The sequence below is a fragment of the Anolis sagrei genome, chromosome Y, assembly GCF_037176765.1.
Source record: "Anolis sagrei isolate rAnoSag1 chromosome Y, rAnoSag1.mat, whole genome shotgun sequence".
Taxonomy (NCBI): Eukaryota; Metazoa; Chordata; class Lepidosauria; order Squamata; family Dactyloidae; genus Anolis; species Anolis sagrei.
This window is the reverse complement of record NC_090035.1, coordinates 75,231,546-75,248,916: the sequence shown is the minus strand read 5'-3', so window position 1 is coordinate 75,248,916 and position 17,371 is coordinate 75,231,546. Positions and strand designations below refer to the sequence as shown.

At 42.5% G+C, this 17,371-nt stretch overlaps 1 protein-coding gene across 1 annotated transcript in view; it reads left to right on the top strand.

Moving 5' to 3' along the window:
- The first annotated feature begins 3,355 nt into the window (after nucleotides 1–3,355).
- LOC132780558 (mitogen-activated protein kinase kinase kinase kinase 1) overlaps nucleotides 3,356–17,371 on the top strand; it is a 68,743-nt gene continuing 54,727 nt past the window's right edge. Inside the window, exons 1-2 of the mRNA XM_067462476.1 lie at nucleotides 3,356–3,655; nucleotides 14,065–14,122. Coding sequence (XP_067318577.1) covers nucleotides 3,548–3,655; nucleotides 14,065–14,122 — 166 coding nt within the window. The 5' untranslated portion in view covers nucleotides 3,356–3,547. The remainder of the gene's footprint in view (nucleotides 3,656–14,064; nucleotides 14,123–17,371) is intronic.

The window sequence follows — 17,371 nt, the reverse complement described above, 5'->3', positions numbered from 1 at the left end:
GTCCCAATCCTCAACACTCTCTGCTTCATTCGGAAAAATGCTGCACTCGCAGAGCTCAAGCGGTGCACCATCGTAGGTATAGTTAGTGAAGAGTCAGGCATATCTATTTTCAGGTTTACAGTGATGTCTATGCAACCTGCCTTAATCTTAATATAGGATGAGATATACATAGTTCTATAAACAACTCCACTAAAAGGTATATGTTGAGTCATTGTTGAAGATTCACAACCCCTGTGTGTTCACAACATTCACACTAGTGTAGATCTTGTGGTTTGTTGGCTCCTCTACTTTTCATTAGCAGAGAATCACAGAATCCTGAAGTTCGTAGAGATCCCCGAAGGTCATCCAGTCCTGAGATCTTAGGAATATAGGCGAGATATAAATCTATATATATATAAATGTAATGTCCGTTTGTGGGATTAACATAACTCAAAAACCACTGGGCGAATTGACACGAAATTTGGACACAAGACACCTAACAATCAGACGAGTGTCTATCGCTCATAAAGACACACACACACACAACCCCAGCGGAACAGACTTAAAAAAACCCCCAATACACCATATATATATATATATATATACACACACACACACACATACACTCATATACATATACACATGCACACATTCATACACACACACGTATATATATATATGCACAAACACACACAAATATACATATATACCCATATACACATGCACACATACATGCACACATACATATATACATTACATATCCACATACACAAATATTCATATAGACAAGCACACACATATACATATACACAAATATACATATACACATGCACACCCATATACATATCCACATACACAAATATTCATATAGACAAGCACACACATATACACATACACAAATATACATATACTCATGCACACCCATATACATATCCACATACACAAATATTCATATAGACAAGCACACACATATACACATACACAAATATACATATACTCATGCACACCCATATACATATCCACATACACAAATATTCATATAGACAAGCACACACATATACACAATATGCATGTACACATATAAACACACAAATACACAAATATATACACACACATATATACACACATATATGCACCCACACACATATACACGCAAACACACATATATACACAAATATATACAAACACATACACACACACATATATATGCAAAAAAACACACAAATATACACATATACATACATATACACATGCACACATACATATATACATATGCACATGCACATACATATACATATCCACATACACAAATATTCATATAGACAAGCCCACACATATACACAATATGCATGTACACATATAAACACACAAATACACAAATATATACACACATTTATATATATACACACATATATACACCCACACACACACATATACACGCAAACGCACATATATACACAAATATATACAAACACATACACATATATATGCAAAAACACACACAAATATACACATATACATACATATACACATGCACACATACATGCACACATACATATATACATATACACATGCACACACTTATACATATTCACATACACAAATATGCATATAGACAAGCACACACATCTACACAATATGCATGTACACATATAAACACACAAATACACAAATATATATACACACATCTATATACACACATATATACACCCACACACACAAACATATACACGCAAACACACATATATACACAAATATATACAAACACATACACACACATATATATGCAAAAACACAAACAAATATACACATATACATACATATACACATGCACACACATATACATATTCACATACACAAATATGTATATAGGCAAGCACACACATATACACAATATGCATGTACACATATAAACACACAAATACACAAATATACACACACACATATATATACCCACAACCACATATACACGCAAACACACATATATACACAAATATATACAAACACATACACATATACACACACACACAACACATATACACATACATCGCCTGCCACAGCAACGTGTGGCAGGCGATGGCTAGTAGTTCAATAAATGAACAACTCCACTAAAAGGTACCCATTGAGGCATTGTTGACGCACAAACCCTATGTGATCACAACACCCCCCCCCCCAGTATAGAATCACAGAAGGTCAAAGGTCATCCAGTCCAACCCTCCCTCAACAAAAACACAATCCAATCGCCCCGACAGATGGCCCTCCAGCCTCTCCTTTAAACACAGAAATGGAGACACCACCAAATTCTTTTTGGGGTGTTGTGTGATTTCCGAGCTGTATGGCTGCATTCTAGAGGCATTTTCTCCTGACGTTTCGCCTGCATCTATGGCAAGCATCCTCAGAGGTAGTGAGGTCTGTTGGAACTAGGAAAAAGAGTTTCTATATCTGTGGAATGACCAGGGTGGGACAAAGAACTCTTGTCTGTTGGAGGTAGGTGTGAATGTTTCAACTGATCACCTTGATTAGCATTTGATGGCCTAGCAGTGCCTGGGACAATCCTTTGTTGAGAGGTGATTACATGTACCTGATTGTTTCCTCTCTCTTGTTTTGCTGTTGTAATTTTAGAGGTTTTTTTTTAATACTGGTAGCCAGATTTTGTTCATTTTCATGGTTTCCTCCTTTCTGTTGGAATTGTCCACATGCTTGTGGATTTCAATGGCTTCTCTGTGTAGTCTGACATGGTGGTTGTGAGAGTGGTCCAGCATTTCTGTGTTCTCAAATACTATGCTGTGTCCAGGTTGGGTCATCAGGTGCTCTGCTATGGCTGACTTCTCTGGTTGAAGTAGTCTGCAGTGCCTTTCATGTTCCTTGATTCGTGTTTGGGCTGCTGCATTTGGGGGTCCTTATGTAGACCGTATACCATGCAGCTGTGGACAAGTTGGCATAGGGACCACCAAACGCAGCACCCAATCTGGGACATCTAATCACCTCCCAACGAAAGATTGCTCCAGGCACAGTCAGGCCATTGTATGCTAATCAAGGTGGTCAGCTGAAACATTCACACCTAGTTCCAACAGACAAGAGTTCTTTGTCCACCCTGGTCATTCCACAGATATATAAACCCTTTTTCCTAGTTCCAACAGACCTCACTACCTCTGAGGATGCTTGCCATAGATGCAGGCGAAACGTCAGGAGAGAATGCCTCTAGAACATGGCCATATAGCCCGAAAAAACCTACAACAACCCAGTGATTCCGGGCATGAAAGACTTCGACAATACAAAGGCCTTATTATTGAAGCAGGCCTATTTATTGGATTAAATTGGGATATAAACAACTCATTTAAAAGGGACCAAAAGAGGAAGAGCGGAAGGTGCACAAGCCCAATATGAACTCCACATCCCTCTCATCGAGATCTTGCGCACTCGTCTCGGGGCTCGCATAAAACCAATCATGCTTCAAATCAGGAAGCAGAGCACTGAGAAATTTATCAGCGGCTCTGACCACATTGCTTCTGACGCCTACGCCTGAAAAGGCACCAGCCTTGCAGCCTCCGCTTCGTCAAGCCGAAGAATGGATGCCCAAGAACGAGCCGCTCTAGATATTTCCACCAGAAACCCTCAAGAAGACTTTGAACTTCTGCAGCGAGTTGGCGGAGGGACCTATGGGGAAGTCTTTAAGGTAACCACACACCATTCTTGCCTGGAAAGTTTGTCTCGGGTAGCACATTGGGGCACATTGGGCTGTATCGTTTTCTTTATGGGTTAAGCAAACTCACAACCTCTGAGGATTCTTGCCGTAGATGCAGGCGAAACGTCAGGAGAGAATGCTTCTGGAGCATGGCCATACAGTCCGGAAACACACAGAACAACCCAGTGATTCCAGACATGAAAGCCTTTGACAATTTTCATAGGCATTATCTATATAAATAAAAATGTAATGTTTGGGTTGTTGTTGATGCAGGCGAAACTTCAGGAGAGAATGCTTCTAGAACATGGCCATATAGCCCGAAAAAACCTACAACAACCCAGTAATCAAACTGTGTTTCATTATGGGATGTGGCGGATAATAATTAATAAATATGAAGTTTAAAACAAAGCAGAGTAAGAAAGTACATTTAAAAAAAACACAATGTGTGCCGTGGAACTCACAGCCACATGATAAAAGCTGACAAGTGAGTTTGCGATCACATTTCTTTGTGTTGTCTTTGTCTTTGTGTTGTTGGACACGTTTATGGCCGAAATCATTAGATTGCTGTAAGTTTTTTTGGGCTGTATGGCCATGTTCCAGAAGCATTATCTCCTGATGTTTCGCCCACATCTATGGCAGGCATCCTCTGAGGTTGTGGGGTACGTATATTGGAAACTAAGTAAGGGAGGTTTATATATCTGTGGAATTTTCTGGGTGGGAGAAATCCACAGATATATAAACTGCTGAACTTGCTGACCAAAAGGTCACAGGTTCAAATTTGGGGAGTGGCGTGAGCTCTCATTGTTAGCCCCAGCTTCTGCCAACCGAGCAGTTCCAAAACATGCAAATGTGAGTAGATCAATAGGTACTGAAGGTAACTGCACTCGATGCAGTCTGCCAACCTAGCAGTTCCAAAACATGCAAATGTGAGAAGATCAATAGGTACCGCTTCAGCGGGAAGGTAACAGCGCTCCATGCAGTCATGCCGGCCACCTGACCTTGAAGGTGTCTATGGACAACGCCGGCTCCTCGTCTTAGAAATGGAGATGAGCACCAACCCGCAGAGTCAGACACAACTAGACTTAATGTCAGGGGGAAACCTTTACCTTTACCTTACTCACATGCATGAAATGGAAGGTCTGTGGGCCAAATGCAGCCCACCGTGTCCTTTTATGTGTCTCTCCAAATGGTGGACTTCAACTCCCCTAATCCTCATCATTAGACATCATGACTAAAACTGATGTACGTTGGGATGGAGGGACATCTGGAAGGCTGCAGTTTATTGAGGAGAGTGAGATTTGAATGTTGATTCAAAGCTTGTAGATTGGATGCCTGACTTTAAAATGTCCTTTCAACTTTTCCCAACTTCAGAGCCACAAGGGCTGTTGGGTCGCAATTATGATCCCCAATCCACATAATTAAAAGTGATGGGAGTTGTCATTCAATAACATCTGGGGACCCAAAACTGGGTAAAAACTAAATAATACCAAGCACTATGTATCTCCATTATTATTTAGTAAAGAGGCCTGGAAATAAACAAACAAACAAACAAATACATCTATTTATCTTCAGGTCTATTTAATAATTCATAATAATAATTATTATTATTTTTATTTTGCAAACAATACTTATGTTAATACATAAATAATAGTTGTCATTATTATTATTATTATTATTATTATTATTATTACTAGCGGTCCCCTGCCACACGTTGCTGTGGCCCAGTCTGTTGACCTGGAAAATCAAGTAATGAGAAAGTGTTGGTTTCTAATATATGTAATTTCTTTATGCTTGTGTGTAAACAGTATTTCTTGCTGTTTCTTTGTCAGTGTTGATGTGGAGATTGTCTGGTTTGCCCACCCTGGAACATGCAAGATATCATTGTCCTTCTTTAAGGGTCCCTTTCAAATCTATGATACTATATCTGTCTCTGTGTGTGAGGATCATATCTATCTATCTATCTATCTATCTATCTATGGCTGAATGGCTCTTTGTCAGGAGGACTTTGATTACGTTTTCTTGCCCTGATGAAGAGAGTTGGACTGGATGGACTTAAGTATTTTCTGTTGGACATGGGGGTTCTGTGTGGGAAGTTTGCCTCAATTCTGTCATTCATGGGGTTCAGAATGCTCTTTGATTGTAGGTGAACTGTGAATCCCAGTGACTACAACTCCCAAATGTCAAAGTCTATTTCCCCCAAACTCCATCTGTGTTCATATTTGGGCGTATTGAGTGCTTGTGCCAAGTTTAGTCCAGATCCATCATTGTTTGAGTCCACAGTGCTCTCTGGATGTAGGTGAACTACAACTCCCAAACTCAATGTCAATGCCCAGTTTCTAGTGTTGTCTATTGGTCATGGGAGTTCTGTGTGCCAAGTTTGGTTCAATTCCATCATTGATGGAGTTCAGAGTGCTCTTTGATTGTAGGTGAACTATAAATCCCAGCAACTACAACTCGCAAATGAAGAAATCATAGTTTTTGAGTGATGGTCACTCCTTGTGTTGTGAGATGTTTTGTTGGTGTGATTTCGTTCATTGGTTCTTTTGTTTTTAAGGTACTAATTATGCACTGAACATTTTAATATATATAGATTATTATTATTTAGCAAAGAGGCCTGGAAAGAAAGAAAGAAAGAAAATTATTTATTTTTATATCTCTTTGTCAAATATTATTATTATTGTTTTGCAAATAGTAGCAATTATCTTGGAGGATCACATTATTTTCAAGCAAATCATAGTAATTATTTTTGTAATAGCAATTATTATTTAGCAAATCATACTCATTGTTATATAACAAATAATAGTTATTATTGTAATAGTTGTTATTATTAAGCAAATAATAGTTATAATTATTATTTAGAAATTATTATTATGTTATGTAATAGTAATTATTATTATTATTATTGAGCAAATAATCATAAGTTTTATAATTACTTAGCAAATCATAGTAACTATTATTATTATTATTATTATTATTATTGACACAAAAGCACAGTATGTCATAGCAAATGAGATCTATATGCTGGATTTCGTATCACAAAATCACAAGTCGAACCCTTCCCAAGCGTCTAGGACTGTGTGATGTATTTTTGAATGATACGCGCAGATCCAAGTCAGGTAGCCTTTTGCAATTGACAGATTGCGATTTTGTCATTGTTTATTGTTTCCAAATGCCGGCTGACATCTTTTGGCACGGCACCCAGTGCGTCAATGACCACTGGGACCGCCTGTACTGGTTTATGCCAGAGCCTTTGCAGTTCAATTTATTTATTTATTTATTTATTTATTTGATGCATTTATTAACCGCCATTCTCAGCCCTTTAGGGCGACTCATGGCGGTGTACACACATATAAACGACAATTTACAAAGAGGCAATTACAACAACATATAAACTACATAACAATTACAAAAACTACACTAAAAATCCGCTTCGTCTCATAGTGGAATCATAACCAGTCTCATATTCCTTGTTCCATTCCAGTCATCTTTACCACATTGTTATAGCACTTAATTAAATGCCTTCTCGAACAGCCATGTCTTGAGGCTTTTTCAGAAGGACATGAGGGAGGGCGCCTGTCTGATGTCTGCAGGGAGAGTGTTCCACAGCCGGGGGGCCACCACCGAGAAGGCCCTCTCCCTCGTCCCCGCCAAATGTGCCTGTGAGGCAGGCGGGATCGAGAGAAGGGCCTCCCCAGACGATCTCAAGGTCCTCGTGGGCTCGTAGGCCAAGATGCGGTCGGAAAGGTATTTTGGGCCGGAACCGTTTAGGGCTTTGTAGGCCAAAACCAGCACCTTAAATTGGGTCCGGTAGCAAATCGGCAGCCAATGGAGCTGGGACAACAAGGGCGTTGTATGCTCCCTGCCACCCGCTCCAGTTAGTAACATGGCTGCTGCGCGCTGAACCAGCTGAAGCTTCCGGGCCGTCTTCAAGGGCAGCCCCACGTAGAGAGCGTTGCAGTAGTCAAGGCGGGATGTGACCAGAGCGTGTACCACCGTGGCCAAGTCAGACTTCCCGAGATACGGGCGCAGCTGGCGCACGAGCCTGAGCTGTGCAAATGCTCCCCTGGTCACCGCTGAAACCTGGGGATCCAGGCTCAACGATGAGTCCAGGATCACACTCAAGCTGCGAACCTGCGCCTTCAAGGGGAGTGCGACCCCATCCAGCACAGGCTGTAACCCTATACCCTGCTCGGCCTTGCGACTGACCAGGAGTACCTCTGTCTTGTCTGGATTTAATTTCAGTTTGTTCGCCCTCATCCAGACCGTTACAGAGGTCTTTATAGGGGCTGAGTTTTTCCTGTTGTTTTTCCTCAATGCTACTGTCACCCAGAATGACGACATCAATAATCCAGATTTTTTTCTTTTCCACAATCGTGATGTCTGGTGTATGGTGTTCCAAAACTTTGTCAGTCTGGATTCAAAAGCATTATTACTATTGTTATTATTATTATCACAAAAGCACAGTATGTCACAGCAAACGAGATCTATATGCTGGATTTCATATCACAAAATCACAAGTCGAACACTTCCCAAACGTCTAGGACTGCGTTATTATTGTTATTATTATTATTGTTGTTGTTGTTGTTGTTATTATTATTATTATTATTTAGCCAAGAGGCCTGGACTATATTTTGGAGGATCACTTTTTATCCTATTTCATAGGAATTCAGCTTTCTTTTCCTATTTATATTTTGTATGTTTTTAATTATATATATAAATAGAGATTGAGTTGGCCTTTTGTGTCTGTGGCTTCAACGGCCGATACGGCTTTCAATGAAAGCAAATTTTGACAGCCCTGTCCTAGCGGATAACCCTCACTTAGGTTCATGGGACAAAAAGAGGAGCGAAATAAGATGAATGCAAAAAAATAAATACAATCAGCTGGTGGATCTTGAGGGGACCAAGTTGAGGGAAACCCTTCTGTGGCTTTTATAGGAATATAATTCTTAGGAAATGTCGTTTGCCTACATGTCATTGACATTTCGTCTTTCTTTTCTGAAGAAAGGAAGTTTGGGCAGAGTGGGTGGCTATTAAACAAATGTGTCAGCTATTTTAAAAAAAGGAAAATATCTTGCTTTAAGAGAACACATCTGGACAATAAATTCAAAATATGCTGACCGTACAATCTCATTACTGTCCAGGTTTCCCTTTTCCTTATTTTATTATTCTATCTTGTGGAGATAAAAAGCAGGGTGTATAGAAACAATATATAGAAACTAGTCCAATGTGGGCTAGGCAAAACTACAGTGAGGTGGATCTGTAATTGGTTAAATGGACGAACCCAGAGGGTGCTCACCAATGCTTCCTCTTCATCTTGGAAAGAAGTGACGAGTGGAGTGCCATCAGCAGGGTTGCGTCCTGGGCCTGGTCCTGTTCAACATCTTTATTAATGACTTAGATGAAGGGTTAGAAGGCATGATCATCAAGTTTGCAGATGACACCAAATTAGGAGGGATAGCCAATACTCCAGAGGACAGGAGCAGGATTCAAAACAATCTTGACAGATTAGAGGGATGATTGGCCAAAACTAACAAAATGAAGTTCAACGGGGACAAATGCAAGATACTCCACTTAGGCAGAAAAAACGAAATGCAAAGATACAGAATGGGAGACGCCTGGCTCGAGAGCAGTACGTGTGAAAAAGATCTTGGAGTCCTTGTGGACAACAAGTTAAACATGAGTCAACAATGTGATATGGCGGCAAAAAAAGCCAATGGGATTTTGGCCTGCATCAATAGGAGCATAGTGTCTAGATCTAGGGAAGTCATGCTCCCCATGCTCTATTCTGCCTTGGTTAGACCACACCTGGAATATTGTGTCCAATTCCAAGCACCACAATTCGAGAGAGAGATTTACAAGCTGGAATGTGTCCAGAGGAGGGCGACTAAAATGATCAAGGGTCTGGAGAACAAGCCCTATGAGGAGGGGCTTAAGGAGCTGGGCATGTTTAGCCTGAAGAAGAGAAGGCTGAGAGGAGATATGATAGCCATGTATAAATATGTGAGAGGAAGCCACAGGGAGGAGGGGGCAAGCTTGTTTTCTGCTTCCTTGGAGACTAGGACGCGGAACAATGGCTTCAAACTACAAGAGAGGAGATTCCATCTGAACATTAGGAAGAACTTCCTGACTTTGAGAGCCATTCAGCAGTGGAACTCTCTGCCCCGGATTGTGGTGGAGGCTCCTTCTTTGGAAGCTTTTAAACAGAGGCTGGATGGCCATCTGTCAGGGGTGATTTGAATGCAATATTCCTGCTTCTTGGCAGAATGGGGTTGGACTGGATGGCCCATGAGGTCTCTTCCAACTCTTTGATTCTAGGATTCTATGAATAATAATAATGCTATAAGACTCGAAGAGAAGCTTGCTGAAATTCCCTCAACTATACAGCCATTGTAGGGATAAGAGCCTATGTACTTGAGCCAATCCTATTTCATTTTATAATGCAAAAGGTCCCTTACTGAAAAGTTTACTTTATTAACTGGTTTTGTGAGAAAAATACAATAATAGTGAAATCGAGCAATTTAAAGCAGCCATGGGTATTGAGATCTGGGCCATGGATAGTGAAGTCTTGAGTGCGGATACTGAGTTCCGAGGAGGAGATTTCATCTGAACAAGAGGAAGAACTTCCTGACTGTGAGAGCCGTTCAGCAGTGGAACTCTCTGCCCCGGAGTGTGGTGGAGGCTCCTTCTTTGGAAGCTTTTAAACAGAGGCTGGATGGCCATCTGTCAGGGGTGATTTGAATGCAATATTCCTGCTTCTTGGCAGAATGGGGTTGGACTGGATGGCCCAGGAGGTCTCTTCCAACTCTTTGATTCTGTGATTCTATGAAATAAGTATCTGATATGCAGGATGAATTTTCATTCACTGGACCACATTTGGCACAAATACCCAATATGCCCAAATTTGTATACTGGTGGGATTCGGCTGGGGGATTGATTTCGCAATTTGGGAGTCGTAGTTGCTGGGATTTATAGTTCACCTACAATCAAAGAGTATTCTGAACTCCATCAATGATGGAATTGAACCAGACTTCGCACACAGGAGTCCCATGACCAACACAAAAAATACTGGAAGAGTTTGGTGGGCATTCACCTTGAGTTTTGGAGTTGTCGTTCACCTACATCCAGAGAGCACTGTGGACTCAAGCAAGGAGTAAGTATTTACTTACTTAGGCGATCCCTCATTGGCCGAGTAGGATAGTCTTCCAGGATCAGTATTTTTGTGGGTCCGTAGGTGACCGTGGAGCCCTATTCTTGATCTGCATCTTCTCCCGCTGTGAGGGCATCAGTTTCCAAATGGAAGGTGGTCTTGGTCGGGGTTGGGTGAACATGCCTTCCTCTTGGCACGTTTCTCTCTTTCACCCTCCATTCATGCCTCTTCAAATTCTGCAGCACTGCTGGTCACAGCTGACCTCCAGGTGGAGCGCTCAAGGGCCAGGACTTCCCAGTTCTCAATGTCCATGCCAAGAGTTTTCAAGGTTGGGTTTGAGCCCATCTTTAAATCTCTTTTCCTGTCCTCCAACATTCCGTTTTCTGTTCTTGAGTTCAGAGTAGAGTAACTGCTTTGGGAGACGGTGGTCAGGCATCCAGACGATGTGGCTGGTCCAGCAGAGTTGATGGTGGAAGACCTTCGCTTCAGTGTTGGTGGTCCTTGCTTCTTCCAGCACACTGATGTTTGTCCACTTGTCTTCCCACGAGATTTGCAGGATTTTCTGGAGGCAGCGCTGAGGAATCATTCCAGGAGTTGCATGTGACATCTGTAGACAGTCCATGTTTTGCAGGCATAGAGCAGGGTTGGGAGGACAAGAGCTTTATAAACAAGCACCTTGGTATCGCTACGGATGTCCCGGTCCTCAAACACTCTCTGCTTCATTCGGAAAAATTGTGCACTCGCAGAGCTCAGGCGGTGTTGTATTTTGGTGTCGATGCTGACTTTGGTGGAGAGGTGGCTGCCAAGGTTGCGGAAATGGTCAACATTTTCTAATGTTACACCATTAAGCTGTATCTCTGGCATTGGAGAGGGGATGGCTGGTGACTGCTGGAACAGCACTTTGGTTTTCTCGATGTTCAATGACAGGCTGAGCTTCTCGTAAGCTTCTGCGAAGGTGTTTAGAGTGGCTTGTAGATCTTCTTCTGAATGCGCACAGACGACATTGTCATCAGCATACTGGAGTTCTATAACAGATGTTGTAACCTTAGTTTTGGCTTTCAGTCTGCTGAGGTTAAACAGCTTGCCGTCTGTCCGATAGATGATTTCCACTCTGGTGGGAAGTGTCCCATCAACAAGGTGAAGTATCATAGCGATGAAGATGGAGAACAAAGTTGGGGCAATAACACATCCCTGTTTGACACCTGATTCCACCTTAACTGGGTCACTGCTCTTCAAGACTGTTGCCATCATGGAGGAGCTGCAGGATGTTCACAAATTTGTTTGGGCCCCTGATTTTTTGGAGGATGGTCCAGAGAGCGCTGCGATTCACTGTGTCGAATGCCTTTGCAAGGTCAATGAATGCCATGTGCAGAGGTTGATTTTGTTCCCTGCATTTTTCTTGGAGCTGTCAGATATTTACATACTGCATATCAGATATTTACATTGCGATTCATAACAGTATGAGATAGCAACAAAAATAATGCTATGGTTGGGCGCAGGGGTGGCTCGCCCATTACGCGAAGTAAGCGGTCGCAGAACACTTTTTTTTGCCAGGGGCGCAGAGGCGCCTCTGTAAATGCCCCTCGACTGCCACTTGAGGAGCGCCCCCTCATCTTACAACAGCCCTAGCAGTCCGGGGGGAGCCTCGGCTTTTTTGCCTCGCTGCCGGGCGATCCTCTTTCCAAAGGGGCCGGGCCCTTGAGCCTCGCCTAGCCCCTCTCGTTCCTGCTCCACTCGGCCACCGGGTGCGTGAGCAGAGCCGGTGCTCAATCGTCCTCCGCGTTCGATCCCTTCCCCATGACCGGCTCCCTTTCCCGATCCCCCGGCGCTCCACCCGCCTCCTCTCCTCTCCCCAATCCGCGGGTGGGCCAAGGGGCGGAGCCACCACACCTGGCCCGCCTCGGGTGCGGAGGCGTGTCTGAAGACCCCAGCGTGCACACCAAAAGTCGCCTGTTCTCCTGACTTTCTCTTCAGCCATTGGGACCAAGAGAGAGAGAAAGAGAGCCCCTCCGGCTGGAGGTATCTCCCACCTCCGCTCCCTCCTTTGTTTTTGCACCTACCTTCAGGAAAGGTGGGCATCTCCATCTTCAGCCATTGGGACCAAGAGAGAGAGAAAGAGAGAGAGAGAGAGCCCCTCCGGCTGGAGGTATCTCCCACCTCCGCTCCCTCCTTTGTTTTTGCACCTACCTTCAAGAAAGGTGGGCATCTCCATCTTCAGCCATTGGGACCAAGAGAGAGAGAAAGAGAGAGAGAGCCCCTCCGGCTGGAGGTATCTCCCACCTCCGCTCCCTCTTTTGTTTTTGCGCCTACCTTCAAGAAAGGTGGGCATCTCCATCTTCAGCCATTGGGACCAAGAGAGAGAGAGAGAGAGAGAGAGAGAGAGCCCCTCTGGCTGGAGGTATCTCCCACCTCCGCTCCCTCCTTTGTTTTTGCGCCTACCTTCAGGAAAGGTGGGCATCTCCACCTCTCTCTCTCTCTCTCTCTTGGTCCCAATGGCTGAGGAGAAAGTCAGGAGAAGAGGTGACTTTTGGTGCGCACGCCGGGGTCTTCAGGCATGCCTCCGGACCCAAAGCGGGCCAGGCAAGCGAGCAAGTGCGGCAAGTGTAGTTACCGGGATGTATAGTTCACCTACAATCAAAGAGCATTCTGAACTCCACCAATGATGGAATTGAACCAAATATGGCACACAGAACTCCCACGACAAACAGAAAATATATATCAATGATTGGTTGGGGGGGGGGGGCACCAAAATACTGATTGCTTACCATTGAAAATTACCTAGGGCCGCCTCTGGTTGGGTGTCACCACAACATGAGGAACCATATTAAGGGGTTGCGGCATGAGGAAACATGAGAAACACTGATTTAGGGGTTAGGTCACAATATAACTAAAAAAGGGAAATTTTGTTTCAAAATAGTATCCTGGGCGCTGGTGGCTTTTGCTGGGCTCCTCCAGACCGTCGATCATCGACAAAAATGGATTTTAAAATAGAAAAGGATTTTGCTGGTGACATCTTGTTCCCATCACTATCCGAGGGAGAGAATTAGATATATTTTGAACTTACCTTCCTTCATAATTGTGAAGGAATTGTGAGATTCCTGTCAGCCATTTTTACCTCAGAATTTTAACTCAAATCCATTTTTCTAGTGAAATTGAGTTCTGTTTTGACAATTTTAGACACACAACTGGGTTAAAACCTCTCTTTGTGAATATAGTTATAACGAAGCATGCTTTTCTTTTATGTATTTTTCAGGCAAAAAACAAAGAAAGCGGGAAATTGGCTGCAATTAAGATTGTCAAGATGGAAGCTGGTAAGTTGAGGAAGAAGAAGCCACAAAATAACAACAACGACAGAACACAATTGGAAAATATCCAGAGAATTGGGTTTAATGGGAATCTTTATTTACATGAAAAGTACAGAAAGTGGCCTCATGGATCGTTTTTACCACAAAAATTGAAATTTTGTTTGAAAACACTGACTGGAAAACTCCATATATTTGCCACAGATATAATTTGAGTCTCTTCATGTACAAAATGGAAATGTTTTGAATATGTTCAGGAGAATATTAGAGGCAGCAAACATCATTTTTGGGTGTCATACCCTATTGAATTTTGAGTTAAATTATTATTATTATTATTATTATTATTATTATTATTATTATTCTGCTTTTTTCCCTAAGGTTTGAGTCCCAAAGTGGTTAACAACCTTAAAACTATACTATTAGAAACATACAAAATGTGAAAATAGAATTAAGTGTTACAATTATTAAAATAATTCAGTTAAATTGTTATTAAATAAGTAAAAAAATGTGAGGAATTTCTTTTCCAGAAGCAATGTAGAAGAAACTGGGTTGTTGTAGGTTTTTTTTGGGCTATATGGCCATTTTCTAGATGCATTCTCTCCTGACGTTTCGCCTGCATCTATGGCAAGCATCCTCAGAGGAAGTGAGGTCTGTTGGAACTAGGAAAAAGGGTTTATATATCTGTGAAATGACCAGGGTGGGACAAAGGACTCTTGTCTGCTGGAGCTAGGTGTGAATGTTTCAACTGACCACCTTCATTAGCATTTGAAGGCCTGGCTGTGCCTGGAGCAAACTTTTGTTGAGAGGTGATTAGATGTCCCTGATTGTTTCCTCTCTGTTGTTGTGCTGTTGCAATTTTAGAGTTTTTTATTACTGGTAGCCAGATTTTGTTCATTTTCATGGTCTCTTCCTTTCTGTTGAAATTGTCCCCATGCTTGTGGATTTCAATGGCTTCTCTGTGTAGTCTGACATGGTGGTTGTGAGAGTGGTCCAGCATTGAACAAAATTTCCAATATTATATTATTTTTCCTACATCTTTATAGATCTTTATAGGAAGGATAGTAATATCGAGGATAGTTTGGACGGTGTGGTGAGCGAATTAGAACCAAACATCCTGAGGAGTGAGGTTGAATGGGCCTTAAGAAGCAAGCACGCTCCATCCATGTTCCATCCAAGCAACCAAAAGTTGCCAAGGTGATGCATGCCATATGCCAGCAAATATGGAAAACACAAGAATGGCCATCAGAATGGGGGGAAAAATCAACTTATATCCCCATACCAAAAAAGGGAAATGCTAAAGACTGCTCAAACTTCCATACTGTGGCCCTTATTTCTCCTGCCAGTAAGGTAATGCTCAAGATCCTACAAGGAAGACTCCAGCAATACATGGAGCGAGAGTTGCCAGATGTTCAAACTGGGTTTAGAAAAGGCAGAGGAACCAGAGACCAAATTGCCGATATCCGCCAGATAATGGAGAAAGGCAGGGAGTTTCAGAAAAACATCTATTTCTGTTTTATTGACTATTCTAAAGCCTTTGACTGTGTGACTCATAATAAATGGTGGCAAGTTCTTGGTGGTATGGGCATACCAAATCACCTTGTCTCTCTCCTGAGGAATCTGTATCAGGACCAAGAAGCAACAGTCAGAACTGAACATGGAAAAACAGACTGGTTCAAGACTGGGAAAGGCGTACAGCAGGGTTGTATACTCTCACCCGACCTATTCAACTTGCGTACAGAATAGATCATGCGATGTGAGGGGCTTGAGGAATGCAAGGCTGGGGTGAAAATTGCTGGAAGAAACATTAACAACCTTAGATATGCGGATGATACCACTCTGATGACCGAAAGCAAGGAGGAGCTGAGGAGCCTTCTAATCAAGGTGAAAGAAGAAAGCACAAAAGCTGGGTTGCTGCTAAACATAAAAAAAAAAAAAACCCTAGATTATGGCAACAAGAATGACTGACAACTTGGAAATAGAGGGAGAAAACGTGGAGGCTGTGACAGGGTTTGTATTTCTAGGTGTGAAGATTACTGCAGACGCAGACTGCAGCCAGGAAATCAGAAGACGCTTCCTTCTTGGGAGGAGAGCACTGTCCAGTCTCGATAAAATAGTAAAGAGTAGAGACATCAGACTGGCAACAAAGATCCATTGCCTAGTCAAAGCCATGATATTCCCTGTAGTGACCTACGGATGTGAGAGCTGGACCTTAGGGAAGGCTGAGCGAAGGAAGAGAGATGCTTTTGAGCTGTGGTGTTGGAGGAAAGTGCTGAGAGTGCCTTGGACTGTGAGAAGATCCAACCAGTCCATACTTCAAGAAATATAGCCCTACTGCTCATTGGAGGGAAGGATAGTAGAAGCCAAAATGAAGTCCTTTGGCCACATCATGAAAAGAAAGGAAAGCTTGGAGAAGAGAATGATGCTGGAGAAAAAGGAAGGAAAAAGGAAGAGGGGCCGACCAAGGGCAAGATGGATGGATGGCATCCTTGAAGTGACTGGATTGACCTTGAAGGAGCTGGGGGTGGTGACGGCCGACAGGGAGCTCTGGCGTGGACTGGTCCATGAAGTCACGAAGAGTCGGAAACGACTGAACGAGTGAACAACAATTTTTCAAAACAGATATAAAAGGTGGAAACTATGTTATTTCGTGTCACTTTATAGTCACTTTTAAACTTACTTTATATGGCATGTTTAGAGGCACCTTGAGGTGGGTTGTTGTTGTTGTTGTTGTTGTTGTTTTTGCTATTCTATACATCCTAAGAAAGGAGCTCCTGGTGGCGCAGTGGGTTAAAGTGCTGAGTTGCTGAACTTACTGACCGAAAGGTCACAGGTTCAAATCCGGGGAGCAGCGTGAGCTCCCGCTGTTAGCCCCAGCTTCTGCCAACCTAGCAGTTTGAAAACATGCAAATGTGAGTAGATCAATAGGTACTGCTCCAGCGGGAAGGTAACAGCACTCCATGCAGTCATGCTGGCCATATGACCTTGGAGGTGTCTATGGACAATGCTGGCTCTTCGGCTGAGAAATGGAGATGAGCACCAACCCCCAGAGTCGGACGCGACTGGACTTAATGTCAGGGGAAAACCTTGACCTTACATCCTAAGATGTCTCATCTCTGCTTTTAAATATAATGAAACAATGAGCAATAAGTGAGTTATTTTTTTAAAAAATAGTGGAACAAATGATGAGTTATAAACATAATACCAAGTCAGAGGGGAAAATTACTTTTAAGACTTTCCAGGCTCTGGGAAATAACTAGC